The sequence below is a fragment of the Ipomoea nil genome, unplaced genomic scaffold (genome assembly GCF_001879475.1).
Source record: "Ipomoea nil cultivar Tokyo-kokei standard unplaced genomic scaffold, Asagao_1.1 scaffold2942, whole genome shotgun sequence".
Taxonomy (NCBI): Eukaryota; Viridiplantae; Streptophyta; class Magnoliopsida; order Solanales; family Convolvulaceae; genus Ipomoea; species Ipomoea nil.
Genome location: NW_017619370.1, coordinates 834648 through 857191, shown reverse-complemented (window position 1 = coordinate 857191; position 22544 = coordinate 834648). Strand labels below are relative to the sequence as shown.

Sequence of the window (22544 nt, the reverse complement as noted above, 5' to 3'; positions counted from 1 at the left end):
TTATGAATTGGTTTTATATTCTGTGAGTTTTTAAAGGAAGTATTTGCACTTGACAGATTATGAACATTTGTGTTTTATGCATTAATAAAATGTTTTCTTATTTGGTAATGTATTCAGTGGGTTAAAATAATGTACCTTGTGCTCTAAAATAATGTACCCTATTTGTTAACAAAATGTATCCTTGCAGTCTTGATTTTGAGTAATGTACTCTATGGGTTAGAATAATGTACCTTGTGCTCTAAAATAATGTACCCTATGAGTTATCAAAATGTATCTTAGTTAAGGTCACATGTTCATGGATTGATCACCACTTAGAGTCTTAGAGATGACGGGTGGTATACTCCTCAACCCCAACCCCGTCCACGCCACCATGAGAAATTAGGGGAGGGGTTCATTGGTAAAACGAACTATTATTTTATATTTTCAAAACATATTTTAATAATTTTTAAATTTGACTTTTAATTTTATGTTACTTTTTATAGTTTCTAAAAACATATTTTTGATTTTATGGATTAATAAAATGTTTTCTTATTTGGTAATGCATTCAGTGGGTTAAAATAATGTACCTTGTGCTCTAAAATAATGTACCCTATTTGTTAACAAAATGTATCATTGCAGTCTTTATTTTGAGTAATGTACTCTATGGGTTAGAATAATGTACCTTGTGCTCTAAAATAATGTACCCTATGAGTTATCAAAATGTATCTTAGTTAAGGTCACATGTTCATGAATTGATCACCACTTAGAGTCTTAGAGATGACGGGTGGTATACTCCTCAACCCCAACCCCGTCCACGCCACCATAGGAGATTAGGGGAGGGGTTCGTTGGTAAAACGAACTATTATTTTATATTTTCAAAACATATTTTAATAATTTTTAAATTTGACTTTTAATTTTATGTTACTTTTTTATAGTTTCTAAAAACATATTTTTGATTTTATGCATTAATAAAATGTTTTCAGTGGGTAACACATTTGGTAATGCATTCAGTGGGTTAAAATAATGTACCTTGTGATCTAAAATAATGTACCCTATGTGTTAACAAAATGTATCATTGCAATTGTAGTCACTTGAATTTTGGTAATGTACTATGTGAGTTAGAATAATGCACCATATGAGTAACTCCACAATAGCTTCTGCTAATTGAGCAATTAACTCCACAATGAAAAGCAATTAATTGAAAAACAACTAACTGAAAAGCAATTAACACATAAACAATTTCAGCATATCTTGATATCACTAGCTAGCACCATCTCTGAATTGTTCAACCAAAAATTTCATCTAACACAAAAATCAACAATATTCATCTAACATTTTAGAACCATCAATTACAATGATCATTGTCTACTTATAAAGATTACGGGCTGCTTGTAGTATGGATTGTTTGTGCTCATTCATTGGTAAAAATAATATGTCGGCAGCATATTTTGCCCTCAAAGATGTCAAGAATATTGCCTGCATGTATATTCAACCAAAATGGCAGTTATATAAGTCCAATTAGGTATTTATAAAAATGAAAAACATGTACTTTAAATCACAGTACTTACATTTGCAGGTGTTCTGTTAAATCCAGATTCCCAATTCGGTCCATTACCCTTAAAGGTCTGCATATGACGCATGCAATAAACTCCACAATCAGTAACATTAGTGGCATTTTTCCAAGACATCTTCACTAATTCATGGTTAAACACATCATCTTCATCATCATGCTTTGTCATTTTGTTTAACAAAGTTGTGATCCTTTTAAATTTGCAATACTCTTTGAATGCATTAACCTGCACATTAGTTAATGTTCATTATAATATATCAAGTACCTAACAGTATTCAATTTAAACTCATAACAATCTTAGATTTTGCAACTTACTAGGTTTTGATCACAATTATCATATCTTTGTAGAAAGTTGGTATTCTTGCCCAGTGTTCTATTGTCAACTACTTGGATAACCCTTTTCTTGAAGTTCAAGCACATGATGAAATAGTGATGATAGCGTATAACAGGGAAGAAAACCTAAATACATATGATTTTAGAAGTATATCCAATGAGTGTATATAAAATGAATTTCACATAATTTATTAATTTATAATATTATGCATGATAAATTACCAGTTCAGCATCAGAGATGTCAATGTTAGAGGCCAATTTAATCTCATAATCCAAAGATCCATTGAACCGTCTTTGTTTTTCCTCTGCAGAGAATTCTATTTTCCGTTCAGTAGCATCATCAATTTCCATCTGAACACAAAATTATATTACTAAGTAAACATATTACACCATCAAATTCTGTATTATATACACCAAAGCTTTATGTACACAAATAATGTACTCTGTGAACAGAAATAATGTACCCTGTGAACAAGAATAATGTACTTTGTGCAGAAAAACTAATAATCAATAAGAACTTGCATTATCAATTTACTTTTTTAATATAAGAGAAAGTTCAAGCACTTACAAAAGGATTGGTGGTGAAGTAGATGCATTTTGGTTCACCCATTCCACGAGTGATATTTTCAGAATTCATTCTTAAGCTCCAAACATCTATAATGGTCTTCTCTACTTCACCGTCCCGTAGAGTCAAGAACTGGTCCCTTGCAATGTGGTACCTTTTATACCTAAACAGTGTTTCACTGCAAGAAAAATAACTTTTTAACACATATTAAAGACAAACATTAGTATTAAACATAATTAAAGTGAAAACCTACTCTATTGGATGTTGAATAGACGGTTCCATGAATGCAAAATCAGACAGCATCTTCTCTTTCGCAGAGACAAAGGAGAGCTTTTCATTGTTTTTCGTCCAATATGGAGACCTCAATCGCAATGGAACATTTTTCAATTTTCTTTTCTCTCTCTCCCCATGTTGGACATTCTCCCTCTCTGATTCCTCAAGTGCACTGCCACATAAAAATAATGTACCCTACTCATTAAAATAATGTACATAGTGACCAGAAATAATGTATCTTAATCAGAAACACAACTTTTAGAGTTTAACTTACATGTCAAACAATGTTTGTTCCTTTTCTGTGCTTCTTTCCTCACCAGGGAGTGTAGTAGTTGTTTCGTTTGGTTTTTGAATATCCGGGGGGGTAGGTGTTAACAAATTGAAGCGTGGTGGTGAAAATGTTTCAGGATCAACAGGTTCTTCGGTGATTGTGGTGGCCTTTTCCAATGCTTCCATTGCTGCCTTTTCCAATGATGCAACTGCTGCAAGAAAGCTCTCGCTGCTGAAGATTGGATCATCGTCCAATAATGTCGAAGTCTTGTCAGGCTGGGAAGTTGAAGCAATGTTCAGCATATCAGACATCTTGCTAAAAGTCTTCTTTATAATTTCTTGTCCGGTGTTTTTGCTCCCAACTTCAGCCATTACTTCCCCAAATTCAACTATGGCTGCAGTTAGTTTCTTCATTCCCATAGATATCTTCTCTACATCACTCATTTTAGCTTTATCACCAACTGCCTGTGCCTCCACCCCATCCCCAACAATGTTGTTTTCAATCTCAGCAACCGATTTCCTAACTCTATCCAAGACTTTTCCCCTGCCATACCCACCAGAATTCTTTTCATCTGCTAATCTTTTTTGGACCATATCCATTGTCCAAACTGATATCGCAGGGTATTTCCTTGGGATTTGCTGCCCTTTAAATTGCATCCTATCAAGGTATGAAACCTAAATAAAATAAAATAAAATAAGTTAGTATGAAAGCAAAAAATGCATTAATAGAATAAGCAACATAAATTGAATTAAAGGTATTACCATCAAGAAGACCAATGGTCCAGTGAAGAATGTACTTTTTGATTTCTTCCATTTCTCCACTGTTGTAGTAAGACTATTAAAAATGTACCTACACCAATTCAAATTCTTGATGTTTTTCACGTCTATCAATGAGTACAAAATTTTGAAGTTTGTTGTCCAATTAGCGTGGCCCTTGAACATACTAGAAACAACAAACACCACAAAATCCCTTTTGAACATGTCCCCGTGGTCTTTCTTCTCAACTATACCATGGCCAAGTCTTTTCACCAATGGAGAACAATTGTCTAATTCCCAGCGTGTTCTCCATTCCTCCAACAAGGTTTTGTATTCTTCAGTTGCATTTGAGTTGTTCCCTTCAACAACTTCAACCTCACCCTTCGGGAGACCTAATGTGCTCTCCACATCATCCTCTGTGAGCTCCATCTTTGCACTCTCCAACATTAGGGAACAACTACAAACATCATAGTTTTCTACCAAATATGTATTTAGTGTATTGTCCATGCTGGACAATCTAAGCTCGAGTAATGATCCAAATCCAATCTCTTTAACCGCATTTTTTTGTTCATCACTAAGATTTGCCACCATTTTGTTAAACTCCATTGGTGACATCCTAGTCTTGAGCTGAATTTTCTTTGGAGCATTTTCTTTCTTTATAGTCCTATTAGTGGCCTTTTCTTTATTTCCGTCTTCTTCATTACTTGTAGATCTTTTCCTTTTCCGGTAGGTTTTGGTAACCTCTTTTAATGATAAATCTACTTCTTGGCTAGACATAGTTGCTGCAAGTAAAATGTTAGTTAAAGGAATAAATCCAGCGATGCTCTATTCACTAAAAGTGCTCATAAAATCATGAATTAAAATAGTCATGCTCTACAAAGAAATAAGATATTCACTAAAAGAATAAACTCCATGCACTACAAAATGTACAAAATAAATCATGCATAAAAGTGGGTACCCTGTGGTTTAAAATAATGTATCTAATGAACATATATAATGTACCTTAATAAAAAAAAAAAAAACAACTTTCAAATCTGAATGTACACAAAAATAATAAATTAAAATAATGTACCCTATGTGTTAAAATAATGTACCTAATGCATATAAGGAAAGGTGACACTGCACTCAAAGCCAAATAGAAGTTGGGAATGGAATTCATGTACTGTACAAATCCCATACTCATTCAAAAGTCCCACAGACATCACAACCCATAAAGTACACACACATATTTGATATTTGATTATATACCTCATGGCTCATAGAACTTATTCAAGCATTGGTTTGATTCATAGGGGTTCAGAAATGTGTGGAGAGGGAGAATAGCATCTAGAGGACAAGACAGTAAATCATTAGCCACTGAAGTCTAAATACAAAAGACAGGAAGCAGAAGAAACCATAAAAATGATAGTCTCTCTGATCCTCAAAAAGCTCTGCAACAATGTAGCCAGATCTAACACCCACTTCCACAAAAGATCCATACACAATAATAATTTTCTGAACCTTTTATCTATGGCCATTTCCTAGTACTGTCTCCTATCCAAATATGAAAGGGTAGAAAATAGCATACCATACCAGAGATTCAGATATGTGAGATGTCCAAATATGAAAGGGTGGAAAATACCATTCCTACACGATATTAATGGCTACTGGGTCCACATAACACTTCACTTTAATTTGCTGCCACCTACACAACTGCCTGGGAGCCTAACATCCAAATGCATCTTGTAATTCACTCATCCATTAAGATTTAGAGTAAGAATAAGTGTGATTTTTGAGTTTAGTGTGCAAATCTTTCTCAACTTAGATCAGAATAATCCTAATCTCTTAGAGTTCCTATCCGTCAGTCCCCAGGTTCTCACCCTTTGCATGTAGGCTCTGCCTTCACTTTTGATTGGTCAAGGTCTCCCAACAATCCCCTTGAACCTTTGTACCAAGACTTTAAGGTGACGGGTCGAACCAATTGAGCTAGCGCCGTGACATGGTGCAAAACTTTAGTTATTAGAAGTGGGTTGTTGATACTTAGCTTCTTGCATGGGTGACTACATATATAAGAAAATGCCCACAAATCCAACAACTAAAGCAAGAGTGCCATAACATCACTAGTCATTTCTCCACCCACTGGAAGACCATATTGGAAGGGAAATGGAAGGCAAAGCAGATAGAGCAAGATTACAGAGAGCTTAAAGCCAAATTTGACAACCTAAATGTGCAGTTTGATTACCTGAAGAATGAAAACCAGTCTCTGCTTATGCAGGTATATATATAATGTCCTACTGCATTATTATTGTTAGCTGGGTTGCCCTTTTCTTCTTGACATCTCTTTAACCCTCACTCACCATAAATCTGACTAACAGAAGCTATGAAAATCTTCTTATCATTCCCAAACAGTTGGAAAAGCTACGTTCTGAGGTAGAAAACAAGCCCGCTGGGCACAGAAAAATCCAAGATTCAAAGGGCAGTAAGGTGTTCAGGGATTCAGACAGTAAAGATTCACTGTGAAGCCTTAACTCTCCAAACCTTTTCAAATATGCTGGATTTGATACATCAATTTTACTATTTCCATCAATGCTTTAGGACCATTGTTTACATTGTGCAGAACAATATGAAATTTTATTGTAATGAATATAGTGTCTACTTTAAACAATTGAAACCTGGAAAAGAAATCCTAAACAACTACTCCAAAGCCAGTAAGAACCCTAGGCAGTAAAAAACAACTACTCAAAAATCACAAAAGCAACTACTCAAAACTCAATTTTAAAACCTAGGTAGTTGAAAATGTACCTAATCAGTAGATGGAGATGGCGTCAGAAATGGTGTACAAGAAATCTCTTGTGGCGTTCGTTTGTAGTAGGGCGCGCTGGAGGTGGCGTCGGAGACGGTTGATATGCGCGAAGAAATGGCGAAGAAACTGTCGAAGAAGCTGTCGGAGATACGCGAAGAACACCCCAACGTTCGTTAGAATTATTTTTTAAAATGATGTCTAACGGCGCCGTCTCTCCTTAAATGAAGAGACGGCGCCGTTTTGGGCCATGGTCCAGCCAACTTGGCTGGACCATGGTCCAGCCAATAATTTGCCGGTTATATTAAGTGGGTTGTTGAGAGGGCTGTAAAACGGGCTTTATCAGCCCATTTTTAGCCAGAAGTACTATTTTAATTGGGCCCAAAAGTATTTGGGACCATGAACCAGCCCACGATCAGCCGAATAATGGCTTTTCACATCTGTTTTAGATTCATCAAAATTATGTAGAATATTCATTTCATTTCCCATTGTGATTCAAATCTAAATTGTAATTTCACGTATATTAACATGACTATTCCCACTTTCTTTTTGGCCTGATCGCACCATAAGGTGGGGCTCACATAACATCATACCCAATAAAATTAGCCAATTGCTATGATTAATCACACTCAAACACTAGTACACTACAATCAAACAAAAGAAAAAATTACAATTTTCGTTCTTAAATTATAAGATAATTGTAAGATTTATCTCTACTTGTTAATCATGCTTACTTCTCTTTCCTAAGTTATAACTCACGTCCCTAAATTATAAGATAATTTTGTCTTATTTTCTAACAAAACATTATAAATGAAATTTGCAACATCAGTTATAACTTAAGAATTAGAAGTGAGCACGACCTGTTAGAAAAATGACGAAATTTATAACATTAATTATAATTTAAAGATGAGAAGTGTGCAAAACCAACACCCTACAATTAGCTTAACTTAGATACTAAAAGTATAATTTCTCGAACAACAAAATATTAAAAAATTTACCAACAAATTATATATTTAGTTATTTACTGTTCAAATACATACGACTTTTAGTAATTTTTATAAAGTTCTTTTTTAGTAATTTATAATATAACGAAAGTAAATTCAGGACAGTAGTCTAATGGTTGAGACTTTGAGAAGTTACACTTTTAATTCATCCCGAGCGGGGAAGGGTGAGGTTCATCCAATCGTTATATCGTGGACCACGGTCAAAATGGCGCCGTTAGTTTTAACGGAGCGCGCATTTTGTATATGTTAATTACTAACTGACACTACAGTATATCTAAACCGACACTGCCTCACGTATTATTTTTATATTTCAAATGAAACTGCAGTTATATCAAAATGATACTGTAGTTGTGGTGAAATGAAACTGCAGTGTATATAAAATGAAACTGAATAACATTTCACATATTTGAGTGTATATTGTACAATGAAGCTGTAATTATATCAAAATGATCATGTAGTTGTGTTTTAATAAAACTATAGTCTATATAAAATAAAATTAAATAACATTTTCACATATTTGAGTCTATAAATATCGAATGAAACTGTAGTTATATCGAAATGGAACTGTAGTTGTGTTTAACCGAAACTGCAGTGTATACAAAATGAAACTGAATAACAGAGTTACTTTTTGCAGAAGGGTGCGGAACAGATGCCATTTCTTTTCATTAAACAAAACGACGTCGTTTTGATGCGCGGTGCACGATATAGCGGAAGTGGGGGTATTTATGTAATTTCGCTATCTCTGAAAGTCCAAAACGTTGGATACACACACACACTCGTACACCTTCCCTGTTCTCATTTGTCCCTGTGGACTGTGGATTCCAGCTTCGTCAAAACCGGTCTCCCAGATTCCATTTTCAAGGCAAAAACACAACTTTGAAAACTAACTCACAACACTAACAAAAGGGAAAAGAAAAGAAAAGAAAAAGAGTTGGGGCTGTGGTGTTGTAGAAGCTAAGTGGATGATGGCTGGGTATAGAGCTGAAGACGACTACGATTATCTATTCAAGTTGGTTTTGATTGGGGATTCGGGTGTGGGCAAATCCAACTTGCTCTCAAGATTCACCAGGAACGAGTTCAGCCTCGAGTCCAAGTCCACCATTGGCGTTGAGTTCGCTACCAGAAGCTTGACTGTGGATGCCAAAGTCATCAAGGCTCAAATTTGGGACACCGCTGGCCAAGAAAGGTTGCATTTTTAATCCCTATTTTGCTGTTTCCCGATCTGGGTATTTCATATTTCTCTTTAATTTCTTCAGCTTCATAACAATAAGTTTGCTTCATTCATGTCTTTTCAAGAACTGCATTATTGTCTGATCTCAAGTTCTGAATTCTCTCTCTGTGTGTGAAAGTATTGATTGATTTGGTTGTAGCTTTCGAGAGATCTGAGGAATGTTGGTTTCAACTTGTTTAGTTTCCTAGGTTCATTTGATCTATACTAGATTAGATCTTGCTAGCTTGTGTGAAACATGTATGCTGTATTAATGTCTGATTAGGTTATTTGAACCAAAAATTTCAATAATGTTTTGTTAACTAGGTTAGGTGATCTCAACTATAAAATCAAATCTTTGACAACTGAGAATCTACAAACTTTATGTTAGGATCTAGTACGCTAAAAGCTATAGCGGGTAGCGAAGGTTCAACTTTATTTTCTTATATACCGCAACATTTTCCAGAGGCAGGGCGCTAGACTTGGCCCTTTAGGCCTCTGCCCATCTATTGAAAACGCGTTATGTTGGAATGTTGGTTGAAAAAGACATCATATATACTTTCCAGTTTATAGGTCTGTTTCGATAAGAATACTTAGGATTGTAATTTGGTCGAATTTGATTATAGACAAAGCAGCAATGGTGCTTTGCAATGTCACTCGAACAACCTTAACTTGGGTTTAAATGAATCTTGGGTTATGATATTCATATCTTGAACCAAAAACAAATTGAAGTGGCACTAATTGATTCATTGCTCGATGTGAGCTTATTTGATAGGTAGTTGTGCTTTGTTATGTCGCATATCGCGTAAATCCCGTTTAATTTCCAGGTACCGGGCAATCACTAGTGCATACTACAGAGGTGCGGTGGGTGCTTTGCTCGTGTATGATGTCACCCGCCACTCGACTTTCGAAAGCATTGAGAGGTGGCTCAAGGAGTTGAGAGACCACACGGATCCCAACATCGTTGTCATGCTCGTGGGCAACAAATCTGATCTCCGGCACCTCGTGGCAGTGTCAACGGAGGACGGGAGGTCTCTCGCGGAGAGGGAATCCCTCTACTTCATGGAAACTTCAGCACTCGAAGCCACTAACGTGGAGAACGCTTTCTCTGAAGTTCTTGCCCAAATCTACCACGTCGTGAGCAAGAAAGCCATGGAGAGCGGCGAGAATGGAACGGCTTCTGCTGTCCCTTCGAAGGGCGAGAAAATTGATATTGGTAAAGATGTATCTGCAGTCAAGAAAAGCGGTTGCTGTTCTTGAACACTTCCAAGCAAGTTAAGTTAAGCTGCATTAATGGTGGAATGTGTATTGCTGCATGTTTCTATATATGTACACCCATGTTGTTTTGAACATCCTAGGCTTTTAGTTACAGTCTTTCTAGTATTTTCTTCATTCACTTCATAGAAGGAATGTAATTTATTCAGTGGATTCCATTAACATCTGATTCATTCTTTCTTCTTGTACTACAAGGAATGCAATGGTTTTCTTTTTCCTTTTTTTTTTTTTTTTGGGGGGGGGGGGGGGGGGGGGGGGGGTTGTGTGTGTGTGTGTGTGTACATTATTGTTACAATTTGGCTTTGGTTAACTTGGTGGATTATTGCATATTTAAGTTCTAAGGCAAATGAGTATGTTTAGAGATGAAGTATTTCTATTTTTTCTAATTTCATGATTTTAAACTGTTTCCACATTTAATCCATTATTATTATTATTATTATTTAGGTGATAAGAGAAACGTGGCAAATTATGCTGTGCATCCGTATGCACCATGCATGGTGCATACGGATGCAAAAACGACGTCATTTTATTAAAAACGCGCGTCTCCCCTTAAAAAAAAAATTCAAGTTCGATTTCCAGCAACAACATATGAATTAAAATTCCAGAATCGATGAACTATAATTCCATAATCAATGAACTATAATTCCATAATTGATGAACTATAATTCCATAATCTAATCTATGAACTAAAAATTCCAAAATGAATGAACTAAAATTCTAGAATCTATGAACTAAAATTTCAGAATCGATGAACTACAATTCCAGAATCGATGAACTATAATTCCAGAATCAATGAACTAAAATTCTATAATCTATGAACTAAAATTCCAGAATGAATGAACAACATAATGTTGTTGCTGGGAATTGAACCTGAATTTTTTTTTTTTTTAAGGGGAGACGCGCGTTTTTAATAAAACGACGTCGTTTTTGCATCCGTATGCACCATGCATGGTGCATACGAATGCACAGCATAACTATCCGTGCATCCACTGCTCAAGAGACGGGTTGGGCCTGTTTAACCCGTATTTTACACGGGTTGGGTTGGAGGATTTTCAGCCCAAGACTTAACATTTGATCTTTTACTTAACTTATCAAATTATTATTATTAAAACCAATTATGCTAAGAACACATATTGAATATTTTAATATAATTATATATCTATTTTCACCTCCCTCTTAGGGGAGCAACACGATACCAGTGGACCACAAGCCACTTAGTAATTATATATCTATTTACATCATTCACAAGCATTATTAAATATATAATTGATTTATATTACATTTATTACAAGTATTAATTAATACAATTAATTGTATCTTTATATAAATATTAATTTAAAGTTTATTTATTATATAAATTACATAAAGTAATAAATTATATATTTTATAAACTTTATAACTTAATAGTATATATTATAATTACAAAATAAAAAATATTACATGTAAAATATATTAGTATTAAATATAAATTAAATAAATTATAATTACATATTAAAAACTAAAATCTAATTTTATATGTGTATATGTTATATGTGTAGTGCAAACCATATAAGAAATGTAAATTGCACTAGGAAGATCTAATGCGACGGACTCGACTAAGATGATATCGACAATAATCGGATTCGTGACTTTCAGGTATTAAAAATCATGTTCCTCCTATTTGACCATCATTTTCGGGACAATAGTATTAATATTGTTATATATGATGCACATTTTTTATTTGTTTTGCAACATTTAACCCTATGATTAAATTTTAGTTTTTTTTTAAAAAAAAAAAAAAAAAAAAAAAAGCTAGTGTGCAACTATTAACCATATTTTCAATTCAGAATCATACATTTTCTCCTCAAAAGCATCAAAGTGTTCAAGTTAGTATCTTTTTGAATGCTACTGATTCTATTACAATGTAGCATAGAGCTAATAATGCTTCCACTGAGACTCGAACTCACAATCTCTCATATGAGAATCCAACCCAAGTGTCATCTAAACACAAGGTGCTTGGCAAGTGTTCAAGTTGGTGAAGATTAAATGTGACAAAAATTATAGTCTTGCATGAAATATGAAAAAAAAAAAAATTGAAATCAAACGTGAGATTAATCTAAAAGTCGTTAGAAATTACATGATAAATGCATGTTATGTTAAACATTATTTGGGTTGTTGTGATCATTAAAGGCAATATATAGAACTGATCATAATTGATGTCACCTCTCTAGAAACATAAAAAATCCAACTGTTTTTTCACTTTATTTCACAAGTATAAAACATAATTTTATTTTTTTTGGAACATACAAGAGAAATTCGTGGTTACTATCTAAAAGTGTGTATTGTGTATTTTAGTGAGAAGACCATGTGTAACAAGTTTAGTCAAAAAAATATTAACAAGAATCGAACTTATGATCTTTTAAGAGTTAATACCCAAAATGGTCCTCGACTATAGTGGTTTTTCTCAATTTCGTCCTAAACGACTTTGGTGACCTAATACCGTCCCAGACTTTTGTGTTTCGCTCAATTTAGTCCCAGATTTTTGTATTTTTGCTCAATTTAGTCCCTCATTTGTTATTTTGTCCATTTGGTGTTAAATAAATAGACAATTCATTAATTTTAATTTGGCATCTCTTTACTCATAGACATGTGAACTGCAAAATCCCTTTTATTTTACGAATTACTCCCAGAATTACTTCTAAAACTGCGAATATAAAATTTGATTTGCAGGTCCGGGAGTAATTCTGGGCTTAATTCGTACAAGAAAGAGGAATTTCGCACTTCACAAGTTGAAAGTAAAGAGAGATCAATATTGACGTTACTGAATTGTCCCTTTATTTAACACCAATTTGACGGAATAACAAATGGAGGACTAAATTGAGCGAAACACAAAAGTCTGGGACGATATTAGGTCACCAAAGTTGTTTAAGACGAAATTGAGAAAAATCACTATAGTCGAGGACGATTTTGGGTATTAACTCGATCTTTTAATATGATAACTATGCTTTACTTAATCAGCAACATCTTTTGAAACAACATAAATTTTTATTTTTATTTTATCTTTAAGGTAGGTTAAATGTGCTATACTGTAAATCCACTCAATAATGTTTTTTTTTTTTTTTAAATATCTTTTTGGATCTGAGAGGAAGGGGAATATCCAATATACAAAGCTCGGAGCGTTATGCTGTGGAACTATGCTCACTTTGTAAGGTGAGCACGGTTCCAAACGACGCCGTTTTCATGTGGTTGAGTAACGGTGCCGTTAGTATAATGTAGATTCATAATTTCTATAATGTAGATTCATAATTTCTAAATCGTAGATTTATAATTTAAATACATTAGATTCATAATTTCTTTACAGTAGATTCATAATTTCTATAATGCATATTCATAATATCTGTACTGCAGATTCGTAATTTATGTACTGTAAATTCATAATTTCTAAACTGTATAGTTATCAAATTATGAACATAGTTCTGTGATTTGTGAATACAGAGTTCAACAATTGGAAATATGAATATTGAAAATTATGAACATTTAGCTCTATCACATGTTTTCACAAACCTAATACTGTAGATTCATAATTTCTATATTGTAGATTCATAATTTAAATACAATAGATTTATAATTTTAAATTGTGCTATTGCGAAAAGAGAAACGCCATTAACGGCATGTGAAAAACAAATATATATATTTTTCTAATTAGAACGAACGAAAACGACGCCGTCGTGAAACTGTGCTCACCTTGCAAGGTGAGCACGGTTCGAGAGCATAATTTGCCACAAAGCTCCTAACCATCTAGAGCGTTCATCTGTCGCCAAATAGGAATTCCAAATCTATGATTATCTAGAATTTGCAGCAACCCATCAGGAGGAAGGGGAAGAAGGCTGAGAAGAATAGGAAATCAAGCCACTATGAGATCAAGGTTTTTGCCAAAAATTTGACAAAGGGGGAGATTGTTGACTCAAAGTGTTTTGTCAAAGTTATGTGCAAAAGGAATTCCAAATCTATAAAGGAATACCAAGCCTAAGAGGAGTAGTTATTGAAGAGTACTAGTTCTAAAGGGAATTGTTATTGAAGATTTTAGTTCTAGTCTGATTAGGAATAACTTTATTATTCACGAATCTGTTAGGAATAGCTACTATAAATAGGGGTTGTCCTTTCTTGTAGAATTCAAGCATTCAACATTAATCTTGTGAGGTACGAGAGTCTTTGAGAATAGGATACTAAATTCCCCTAGAAAGTAGTACATGTGTTTAGGTTTCAATAGTTTGGTAGGAAAGATCATTCTATTGTGTAATCTCAGGTTTCAAACAGTGTACTTTAAATATTGAGCTTTTAGTGGATTTAGGCAAGTTCTCAAATTGAGAAGTGTCTCGCAGATTAGGGTTGTTTGCCCGAACTGCGTTACAGATCGTTTGTGTTACAACGTCAGTTTCAACATCACTGTGTGCTGCGCTTATACAAATTTTCAATTGGTATCAGAGCCAAACTGCTTAAGTTATTAGCAGGATCCTAATGGAGTTTCCCAGAGAAGGACTGTCAAGCACTAGGCCACCTGCCCTCATTGGCACGAATTTTTCCTACTGGAAAGCCAGAATGCAAATATACATCTTAGCACAAGGAGAAGGTGTCTGGAATGCTATAGAAAACGAATGGAAAACTCCAGTTGATGATAAAGGAAACATAAAACCTAAAATTGACTGGAGTGAAGAAGAAAAAACAGAATATAACTTCAACTCGAAGGCAATGAATGCAATCTATGGAGTTGTGAGCGAAGATACCTTCAAACTGATTGCCTCCACTTGCATAGCCAAAACTGCGTGGAGTATATTATGTGATCATCATGAAGGGAACACGTCTGTAAGACAATCCAAATTACAGATGATACAGACAGAGTTTGAAAACTTGAAAATGGAAGAAGAAGAAAATATCACACAATTTAGTGCCAGAGTTTTAAGCATCTCTAGAGATGCGTTTAACCTAGGCGAACCTATTCATGAACCTAGGCTCGTCAAAAAGGTCTTACGTTCCCTACCTGAGAGATTTATGATAAAGGTTACAGCCATCCAAGAAAAAACAAAGATCTAAACACCTACAAACTGAGTGATCCAATAAGAAATCTTCAAACATTTGAGCTTGAGATACTGCAAAAAGGGAAAAATAATGACAAAGGAATTGCGTTCCAATCAAAGCAGAAAGGAAGTCCAGAAATTGATACTGAAACCATAGAACAATCAATTGCTCTCCTAACAAAGAATTTTAACAAAGTTCTCAAACAATTCAACAAATTTAGAAACAAAAGTGCTTCAATCAATCAAGGGGACTTCCCAACTGGACAAAATCAATCTATTTCAAAAAGAAGAGACAGTTCAAATACAGAAGGAATACATTGCTATGAATGCAAAGGTTTTGGACACATCCAATCAGAATGTGCCACATACTTGAAAAGGAAAAATAAAACATATATATCAACCCTAAGCGATAACTCAGATAGTGAAGAAGATGACAGCAACACAAATTTCGTAGCCTTCACCGCTAGCCATGAAAGCAACAATAGCGATGACATACAAGAGTTACTAGAGGCATACACTCAACTAAATGCCAAGTGGTAGCAGATCATCAAGGTAAATTTAGAACTCATGGAAGATAATCATTATTTAAAAAATGAAAAAGAACGAGTAGAAAAACAATACAAAGAAGCTCAAAACGAACTATTAGACTTCAAAAACAGAGAAGCTAAACTACTACAAGAAATCAAGGAGCTTATCGAAAGACCTAGGACTCCAAGCACAGACACCAGTGAGAATCACCAAACCGAGATACAGGAAGTGTCGCAACAACACTTCCGACACCGAAGAAGAATAAGGTGCTACTATTGCCACACACTGGGACACATCAAAGCACATTGCTATAAGAGACAGAATGATCTTTACTACAGACAAAACAACAGAGTGTGGCCAACACAGAACAGAAATAATAGTAAGAAAATCTGGGTAAGAAAAGACCAAAATGTTGCATATACCTCCAAAACAAACAAAGAGCAAGATATATGGTACTTTGACAACGGATGTTCAAGACATATGACTGGAAATTCAGAAAATCTTGAGAACATCCAGTACAAAAATGAAGGGCATGTCACTTTTGGAGACGGTGGAAAAGGACAAATTATTGCAAATGGTACCTTGAATGTCCATGGGCTGCCTAAGTTGCCAAAAGTCCTTTTAGTACAAAGCCTAAAAGCAAATCTAATCAGCATAAGTCAGCTTTGTGAAGATGAACTCAAAGTAGAGTTCTCTAGAGACAGTTGCAATGTGTTTAATCAGAATCACGAGTGTGTCATGGTGGGAAAAAGATCCACAAACAAATGCTACACATGGGATATTGATCTATCCTGTTTACAGACAACCATCAGTCAAACACAATTATGGCACCAACGTATGGGACACATAAATTTTCATGACCAAGGAGCATCCCCAAGCTATTCATCAAACAGTGTGATCATTGATGATGTAACTCCAGCAATAAACACTCATGATGACGAAAGTTCAAGAGTTGTTGAAACAACTGTTCCAACACCTCTGACTAATGATATGCAGAATTGCAGAACAGAAACATAGCCAAATGAAGAAAAGGATAAAAGTCATTATACTGTCTTAAAAAATCAGAAAAATCATCCTTTGGAAAATATCATGGGAGATCTCAATCAAGGAATAAAGGACTAAAGGAAAGAAACAAGATTACCGAAGAAGGATACTACTATTACACCTCCAAGTTTGAACCCAAATTTTCAATTGAAGCTCTACAGATATACAAGATTGGGATCTAAATTTGGGCTATGGCATATGTGAACAAAATATGAAGTTTGGGCTGCACTTACAATGACTAAACAAAAGAAGACCAAAGCCCGGCCCCAAAACCTTGGCCATAACCACGATCAAAATAAAAAAGAAAGGGATCTCGATCGTCTTCCTCAAGAACTCGCTCATCTATTACTGCCGCACTCTCTAACATCTCAAAAAGGGCATCAATGGTGAAAACATGACAATAGTTGAATTCAAAATTACCTCATAGGGGGGCATCCCAGCACAACGGCTTAGGGATTTTCTCAAACCCAGTCCGCATCAACGATGGCGACCCAATAACAATCATCATGAATCCGGCTCCCGTGTCTCTGGTCCCGTTTCACGATGTTCAAGAAAACAGAGTCTCCTCTCCCGCGTTCACCCTAAACCATGGATGGGCGCCCGACCATCACCGGACATTTCTGAGCAAGAACCCCAAAAATCTCAGAAAAGGAAAAAGAGGCAAAAAAAACACAGGAATCACACAAAACTGGGATATTAGTGAAAAATTGGATGGTGTAAGACGAAGAGCCCGTGCCAAGAATCACACCAAGAATAAAAAAAAAAAAAAAAGAGAAGGAAATTTTTTTAAAAAACAAAATACTTTAATTCTGAGATGTGATTTCAAAATCTGACTGCACTAGATTCCAAAGAAGTTGTATTCTACAGTAACGATTCTTCAACTTCGACTGGACCATTTAATGGAGGAGGGTAGTTTCTGGAAGATTCAGTTTCGACATTGTTCGTATCGTCTATCACTAATCTGCAATATTCCGCGTCATCCTTGAATATTGTTTGGTGTGCTGCTCGGAATGATCAATACATTTCTTCTTTTTGTAGTTGTCAAGAAAAGAAGCACTGTGCTCTTTGTTTATGTAACTTGAATAAATGATATGCAATGTTATATGGCAGTCAACACATTTAGCTCATGAACAGTGATGAAGTCACAAACAGAAATTCAAGACAGCACTCATCAGATGAAAGAGATACATGGAATCAATTAAGGGGGAGAAGAATAGGAAATCAAGCCACTATGAGATCAAGGTTTTTGCCAAAAAATTGACAAAGGGGGAGATTGTTGACTCAAAGTGTTTTGTCAAAGTTATGTGCAAAAGGAATTCCAAATCTATAAAGGAATACCAAGCCTAAGAGGAGTAGTTATTGAAGAGTACTAGTTCTAAAGGGAATTGTTATTGAAGTTTTTAGTTCTAGTCTGATTAGGAATAGCTTTATTATTCACGAATCTGTTAGGAATAGCTACTATAAATAGGGGTTGTCCTTTCTTGTAGAATTCAAGCATTCAACATTAATCTTGTGAGGTACGAGAGTCTTTGAGAATAGGATACTAAATTCCCCTAGAAAGTAGTACATGTGTTTAGGTTTCAATAGTTTGGTAGGAAAGATCATTCTATTGTGTAATCTCAGGTTTCAAACAGTGTACTTTAAATATTGAGCTTTTAGTGGATTTAGGCAAGTTCTCAAATTGAGAAGTGTCTCGCAGATTAGGGTTGTTTGCCCGAACTGCGTTACAGATCGTTTGTGTTACAATGTCAGTTTCAACATCACTGTTTGCTGTGCTTATACAAATTTTCAGCCTCTCTTGTCATTGTGGTGATTCGCTAAGAAGTCAGTGATGTTGCCAGTTTCCTGGACGATTATATTGCATCCACCAACTTCTTAGAATCACTTTTTATACAGATTTGGTTATTGGCTAGGGTTTTCGCAAACTGAATACCTTTGAGCAGGGCCCAGGGCTTTGCCATTTCAGCTGAACAAGAACCAATTCCATAGGAAAAACCTTTTATCCACACCCCTTGGCAATCCCTTTCTACCCCTCCACAGCTAGCTTTTTTCCTTTCTGGATCATAACTGCCATTAACATTTACTTTGATCCATCCCAGTGGTAGCTTTGACCATCTGAATAATCTCCAATCGTTCCTCGAAGTCTGATTGCCTGCCTTACTGGGTACTCCAAAGGCTTTATAGACCTTAGCTACTTGCATCATGACCCAAAAGTTCTTACGGCAATCGTTATGTTGTGGAACCGTGTCCACCTTGCAAGTTGGACACGGTTCTGTGTTCATAATTACTGAAGTATATGTTCATAATTATAAAGCTATATATTTATAATTTTTGGACTTTATATTCATAATTATTGAACTCTATATTCACAAATTACAGAACTCTATGTTCATAATTACTGAATTATATGTTCATAATTTTTGAACTTCATATTTACAATTATTGAATCTCTATATTCATAATTATAGAACTATATGTTCATAATTATGTTCACAATTCCATGTTCATAATTATAGAATTATATATTCATAATTTTTAAACTATATATCTATAATTATGAACAGATGACCAGGGATCCAGTCTCACCAGCGGCAGTGTGGGAGCAACCTCTCAAAGTGAGGGGGGCTCCTTGTGCACAGTGGGCACCGGTCTAGCCTCTATGGTTCATGTTCAGTTGAGTCACCATGATTTATATCCTCCCAAATGCTCTGTCGGGTCGGGGTGTGGGGGGCCCTTAGGGTTGGGGTTCAGCCTTTTGGAAGAATAATTATGAACAGTTTTGGAACCGTGTCCATCTTGTAAGATGGACACGGTTCCACGGCATAATTTGCCTTCTTATGGCCTAACCCAAACCTTTGTTATTGAATATCCACTCAATAATGTTAATTAATATTTTTTTTGTACTAATTAATCTTTTTCTTTTTGTACTAATCACAATAACTAATACTTATAACTTAATCAACCCCTCTAAGCCCGCCAATGCAACTCTATGAGGTCATGTGCAACCACCCCTACAAGTGGTGGTGATGAAACTGCCATATAAATCACATTATTAATCACAATAACTAATACTTATTACTTAATCATGTTGGATATCCGTTGGTGAAAACAAATAATAATCAAATAAAATAAGATTATTATTTTTCTAGAAAAATAAGGGAAGGAAAGATGGAGAATTTGGCTAGTGTTTGGTGTTGGGTTTTTAGCAAGAGTCAAGCGATCACTCTTTTCTTAAAACCTTATTTGCCACCTCCCAAAAGTGCTAGGAGCGTTGTGGCCTGGGCTTCCCAGGATAAAACTTGCTGTGATTCAATGTTTGAGCACCCAAAACAAGGAATCCGGCGAACAAAACAAGGTTATGAACACAATAGGCTTAAGAAAGAGTAGAAGCAGAGAGTTTTGAGGCAAAAATGATACTTTCTTGTTGTGTGTAAATCTCTACTGCCCAACTCCTTCTTATATAGGGGTGGATGATTTAAATAGCTTTTAATAGGCACTTAAGGGCACCCCTCCACCTTCCTGTAACAGCAACCATTAACATGAGTTTCAATTCAAAAATTAAAAATTAAAATTAATTCAAAGAATTAATTCCGTAACAGCAGAATTGAACACCCAACGGTCATAAATCAGGAGTTCAGGATAGGTTCGTGCAGGCCGAAACTAGAAGTTTCGTCCATGGGACCCTATCAAGCCTCGGCCTCCCAGGCCTAGACTACAAGTTTCGGCCCACATGGCCGAAACTGATGAAGCTACCTCAGTTTCGGCCACACCTAGTGGCATCGTTCGTTGGAAAAAAAGGTACCGAAGTTTGGCATAACTTAGCCCGCAAGGTCAGGCAATTTCCGAACGACATTTGTGCCCACATGGCCGAAACTGATGAAGTTACCTCAGTTTCGGCCACACCTAGTGGCATCGTTCGTTGGAAAAAAAGGTACCAAAGTTTGGCATAACTTAGCCCGCAAGGCCAGACAATTTTCGAACGACATTTGTGTCCGCACTCACACACGAGCTCGGACTTGAATCAAGCCTTTTCGATCTCGTTTCTAGTTGGAAAAGAGCTCTTGTATAAAAAGGGGGGCAAATCCTCTTTCCAAACCAATGTGGGACAAAAGCTCAATTTTTCCCTTCATTTTTTCAACTCAATGGGTCTACTTTGAGAATCGAAATCTCATTTATCCATTATCCGTTTTGAGCGTACAATATATCGATCTCTTCGTCTCACTATGAATAATCCGAATCCACTTTGACTCGACCCAAATCGAAAGTGGACCCCACTGATAATTGTACCACAAAATAGCCACTTAACATGCCATTTTATGCTATTTTAAGCTATTTTTTTTCCAACAATTCCCCACATGAATGAAAATTGATTTTCAGGGTGTTTTGAAATCGGAAACAACTGTGTTCAAACGGTCAATCCCTGCTTAGGATAGGTAGGGAGTCACTATACCCTTTGAACCTTCCCTTGTGAAGATATGTTTACTCTACTGGCTGTATGGTAGAACGTGATGTCTTTGAACCGACTGCCGCTTGTGTAGACGATGACATATCTCACACAGGAACCTCCTAACCATGGTCTTGTTCTCACGAGTGTGCCCGTTTTGGTCATGGGTCACCGTTCCTAGTTCTGCGAGAGTTTCTAAAGAATTGTTGTCCATCAATTCTCCTTTGAAGCGACCCTCACTTATCTCTTACATATATATGTGATTCTTTCTCGAGTATCCCGCATACTCAAGAATCATTAAAGCATAAGCATGCTAGCCTCGTGCGGGAGTCACTGTTTTAACGAGGAGTGGTAAGGAGTCCGAGACCCCCACAGTGACGCGTTCCATTCCATAATTTAGTTGTCCCATTGAACATAGGTGCCAGCTAGGTTGGGTATCCACTACAGAACTTTTTAGTCCAAGAGCATTAGACCAATTCCTCGTGTCAACTTCTCCACAACTTCTTTGCCTAACCCTTTGGTCAGCGGATCCGCTATATTATCTTTTGACTTTACGTAATCAATTGAGACAACACCAGTTGTGAGCAGTTATCTAATGGTATTATGTCTCCGACGCATATGTCTAGACTTACCATTATACATATGACTCTGTACTCTCCCAATTGTGGCTTGACTATCGCAATGCACAAATATTGGAGGTACTGGTCTTTCCCAATTAGGAATATCCTCTAGAAAATGGCGTAGCCATTCAGCCTCTTCACAGCCTTTGTCCAAGGCTATCAGCTCAGATTCCATCGTGGATCTAGCTATCACGATTTGCTTAGAGGATTTCCATGCACCGGCTGCACCGGCTAGTGTAAACATGTAGCCACTCGTGGACTTAGAGTCCTTAATATCAGATATCCAGTTCGCGTCGCTATACCCTTCAAGTACAGCGGGATATCTACTGTAGTGCAGTCCAAGGTCACGAGTATACCTCAAGTATCTCATAACTTTTACTATTGCCTTCCAGTGCATAACACCGGGGTCTGAGTTTATTAACCGCAAAGGCAATATCCGGCCTAGTACAACTCATAAGATACATCAAACTACCAATAACCCGAGCATATTCCACTTGTGAAATACCTTCTCCGTGGTTAGATGAATGTTTGTATCAAACAATGTTCTAGCCATTTGACCATCATCCTTGTTAAGCTTTTCAAGGATTTTGTCAATATAATGTGATTGGCTCAACACAAGACCATCAGGTCTTCTAATGATTCTAATCCCGAAGATTAAATAAGCCAAACCCATATCCTTCATGTCAAATCTCGCATTTAACATGTTTTTGGTAGACTTGTCACTTTCGTTTATTTTAAACCCGTTAGTTAACATCGCATGGTCAAACTTCTCGTGCCACTGCTTAGGCGCTTGTTTCAAACCATGTAGCAATTTAACCAACTTGCACACTTTCGTTTCTTAGC

The 22544-nt window shown here is 35.9% G+C and overlaps 2 protein-coding genes across 2 annotated transcripts; one reads left to right on the top strand and one right to left on the bottom strand.

The window, feature by feature from the left end:
- Positions 1 to 1344: 1344 nt before the first annotated feature.
- On the bottom strand, positions 1345 to 10226 carry LOC109162426. The gene is made up of 8 exons (XM_019311130.1): positions 10217 to 10226; positions 2995 to 3473; positions 2701 to 2892; positions 2451 to 2625; positions 2105 to 2233; positions 1865 to 2008; positions 1548 to 1775; positions 1345 to 1455 (listed from the first exon to the last, which is right to left on the bottom strand). Exons 2-8 carry the CDS (start codon positions 3432 to 3434, stop codon positions 1345 to 1347), a joined length of 1419 nt encoding a protein of 472 aa, XP_019166675.1. The 5' UTR covers positions 3435 to 3473; positions 10217 to 10226.
- On the top strand, positions 8314 to 10233 carry LOC109162520 (ras-related protein RABA1d). Its single transcript, XM_019311231.1, has 2 exons — positions 8314 to 8715; positions 9564 to 10233. Exons 1-2 carry the CDS (start codon positions 8492 to 8494, stop codon positions 9994 to 9996), a joined length of 657 nt encoding a protein of 218 aa, XP_019166776.1. The 5' UTR covers positions 8314 to 8491; the 3' UTR covers positions 9997 to 10233.
- Positions 10234 to 22544: the final 12311 nt, after the last annotated feature.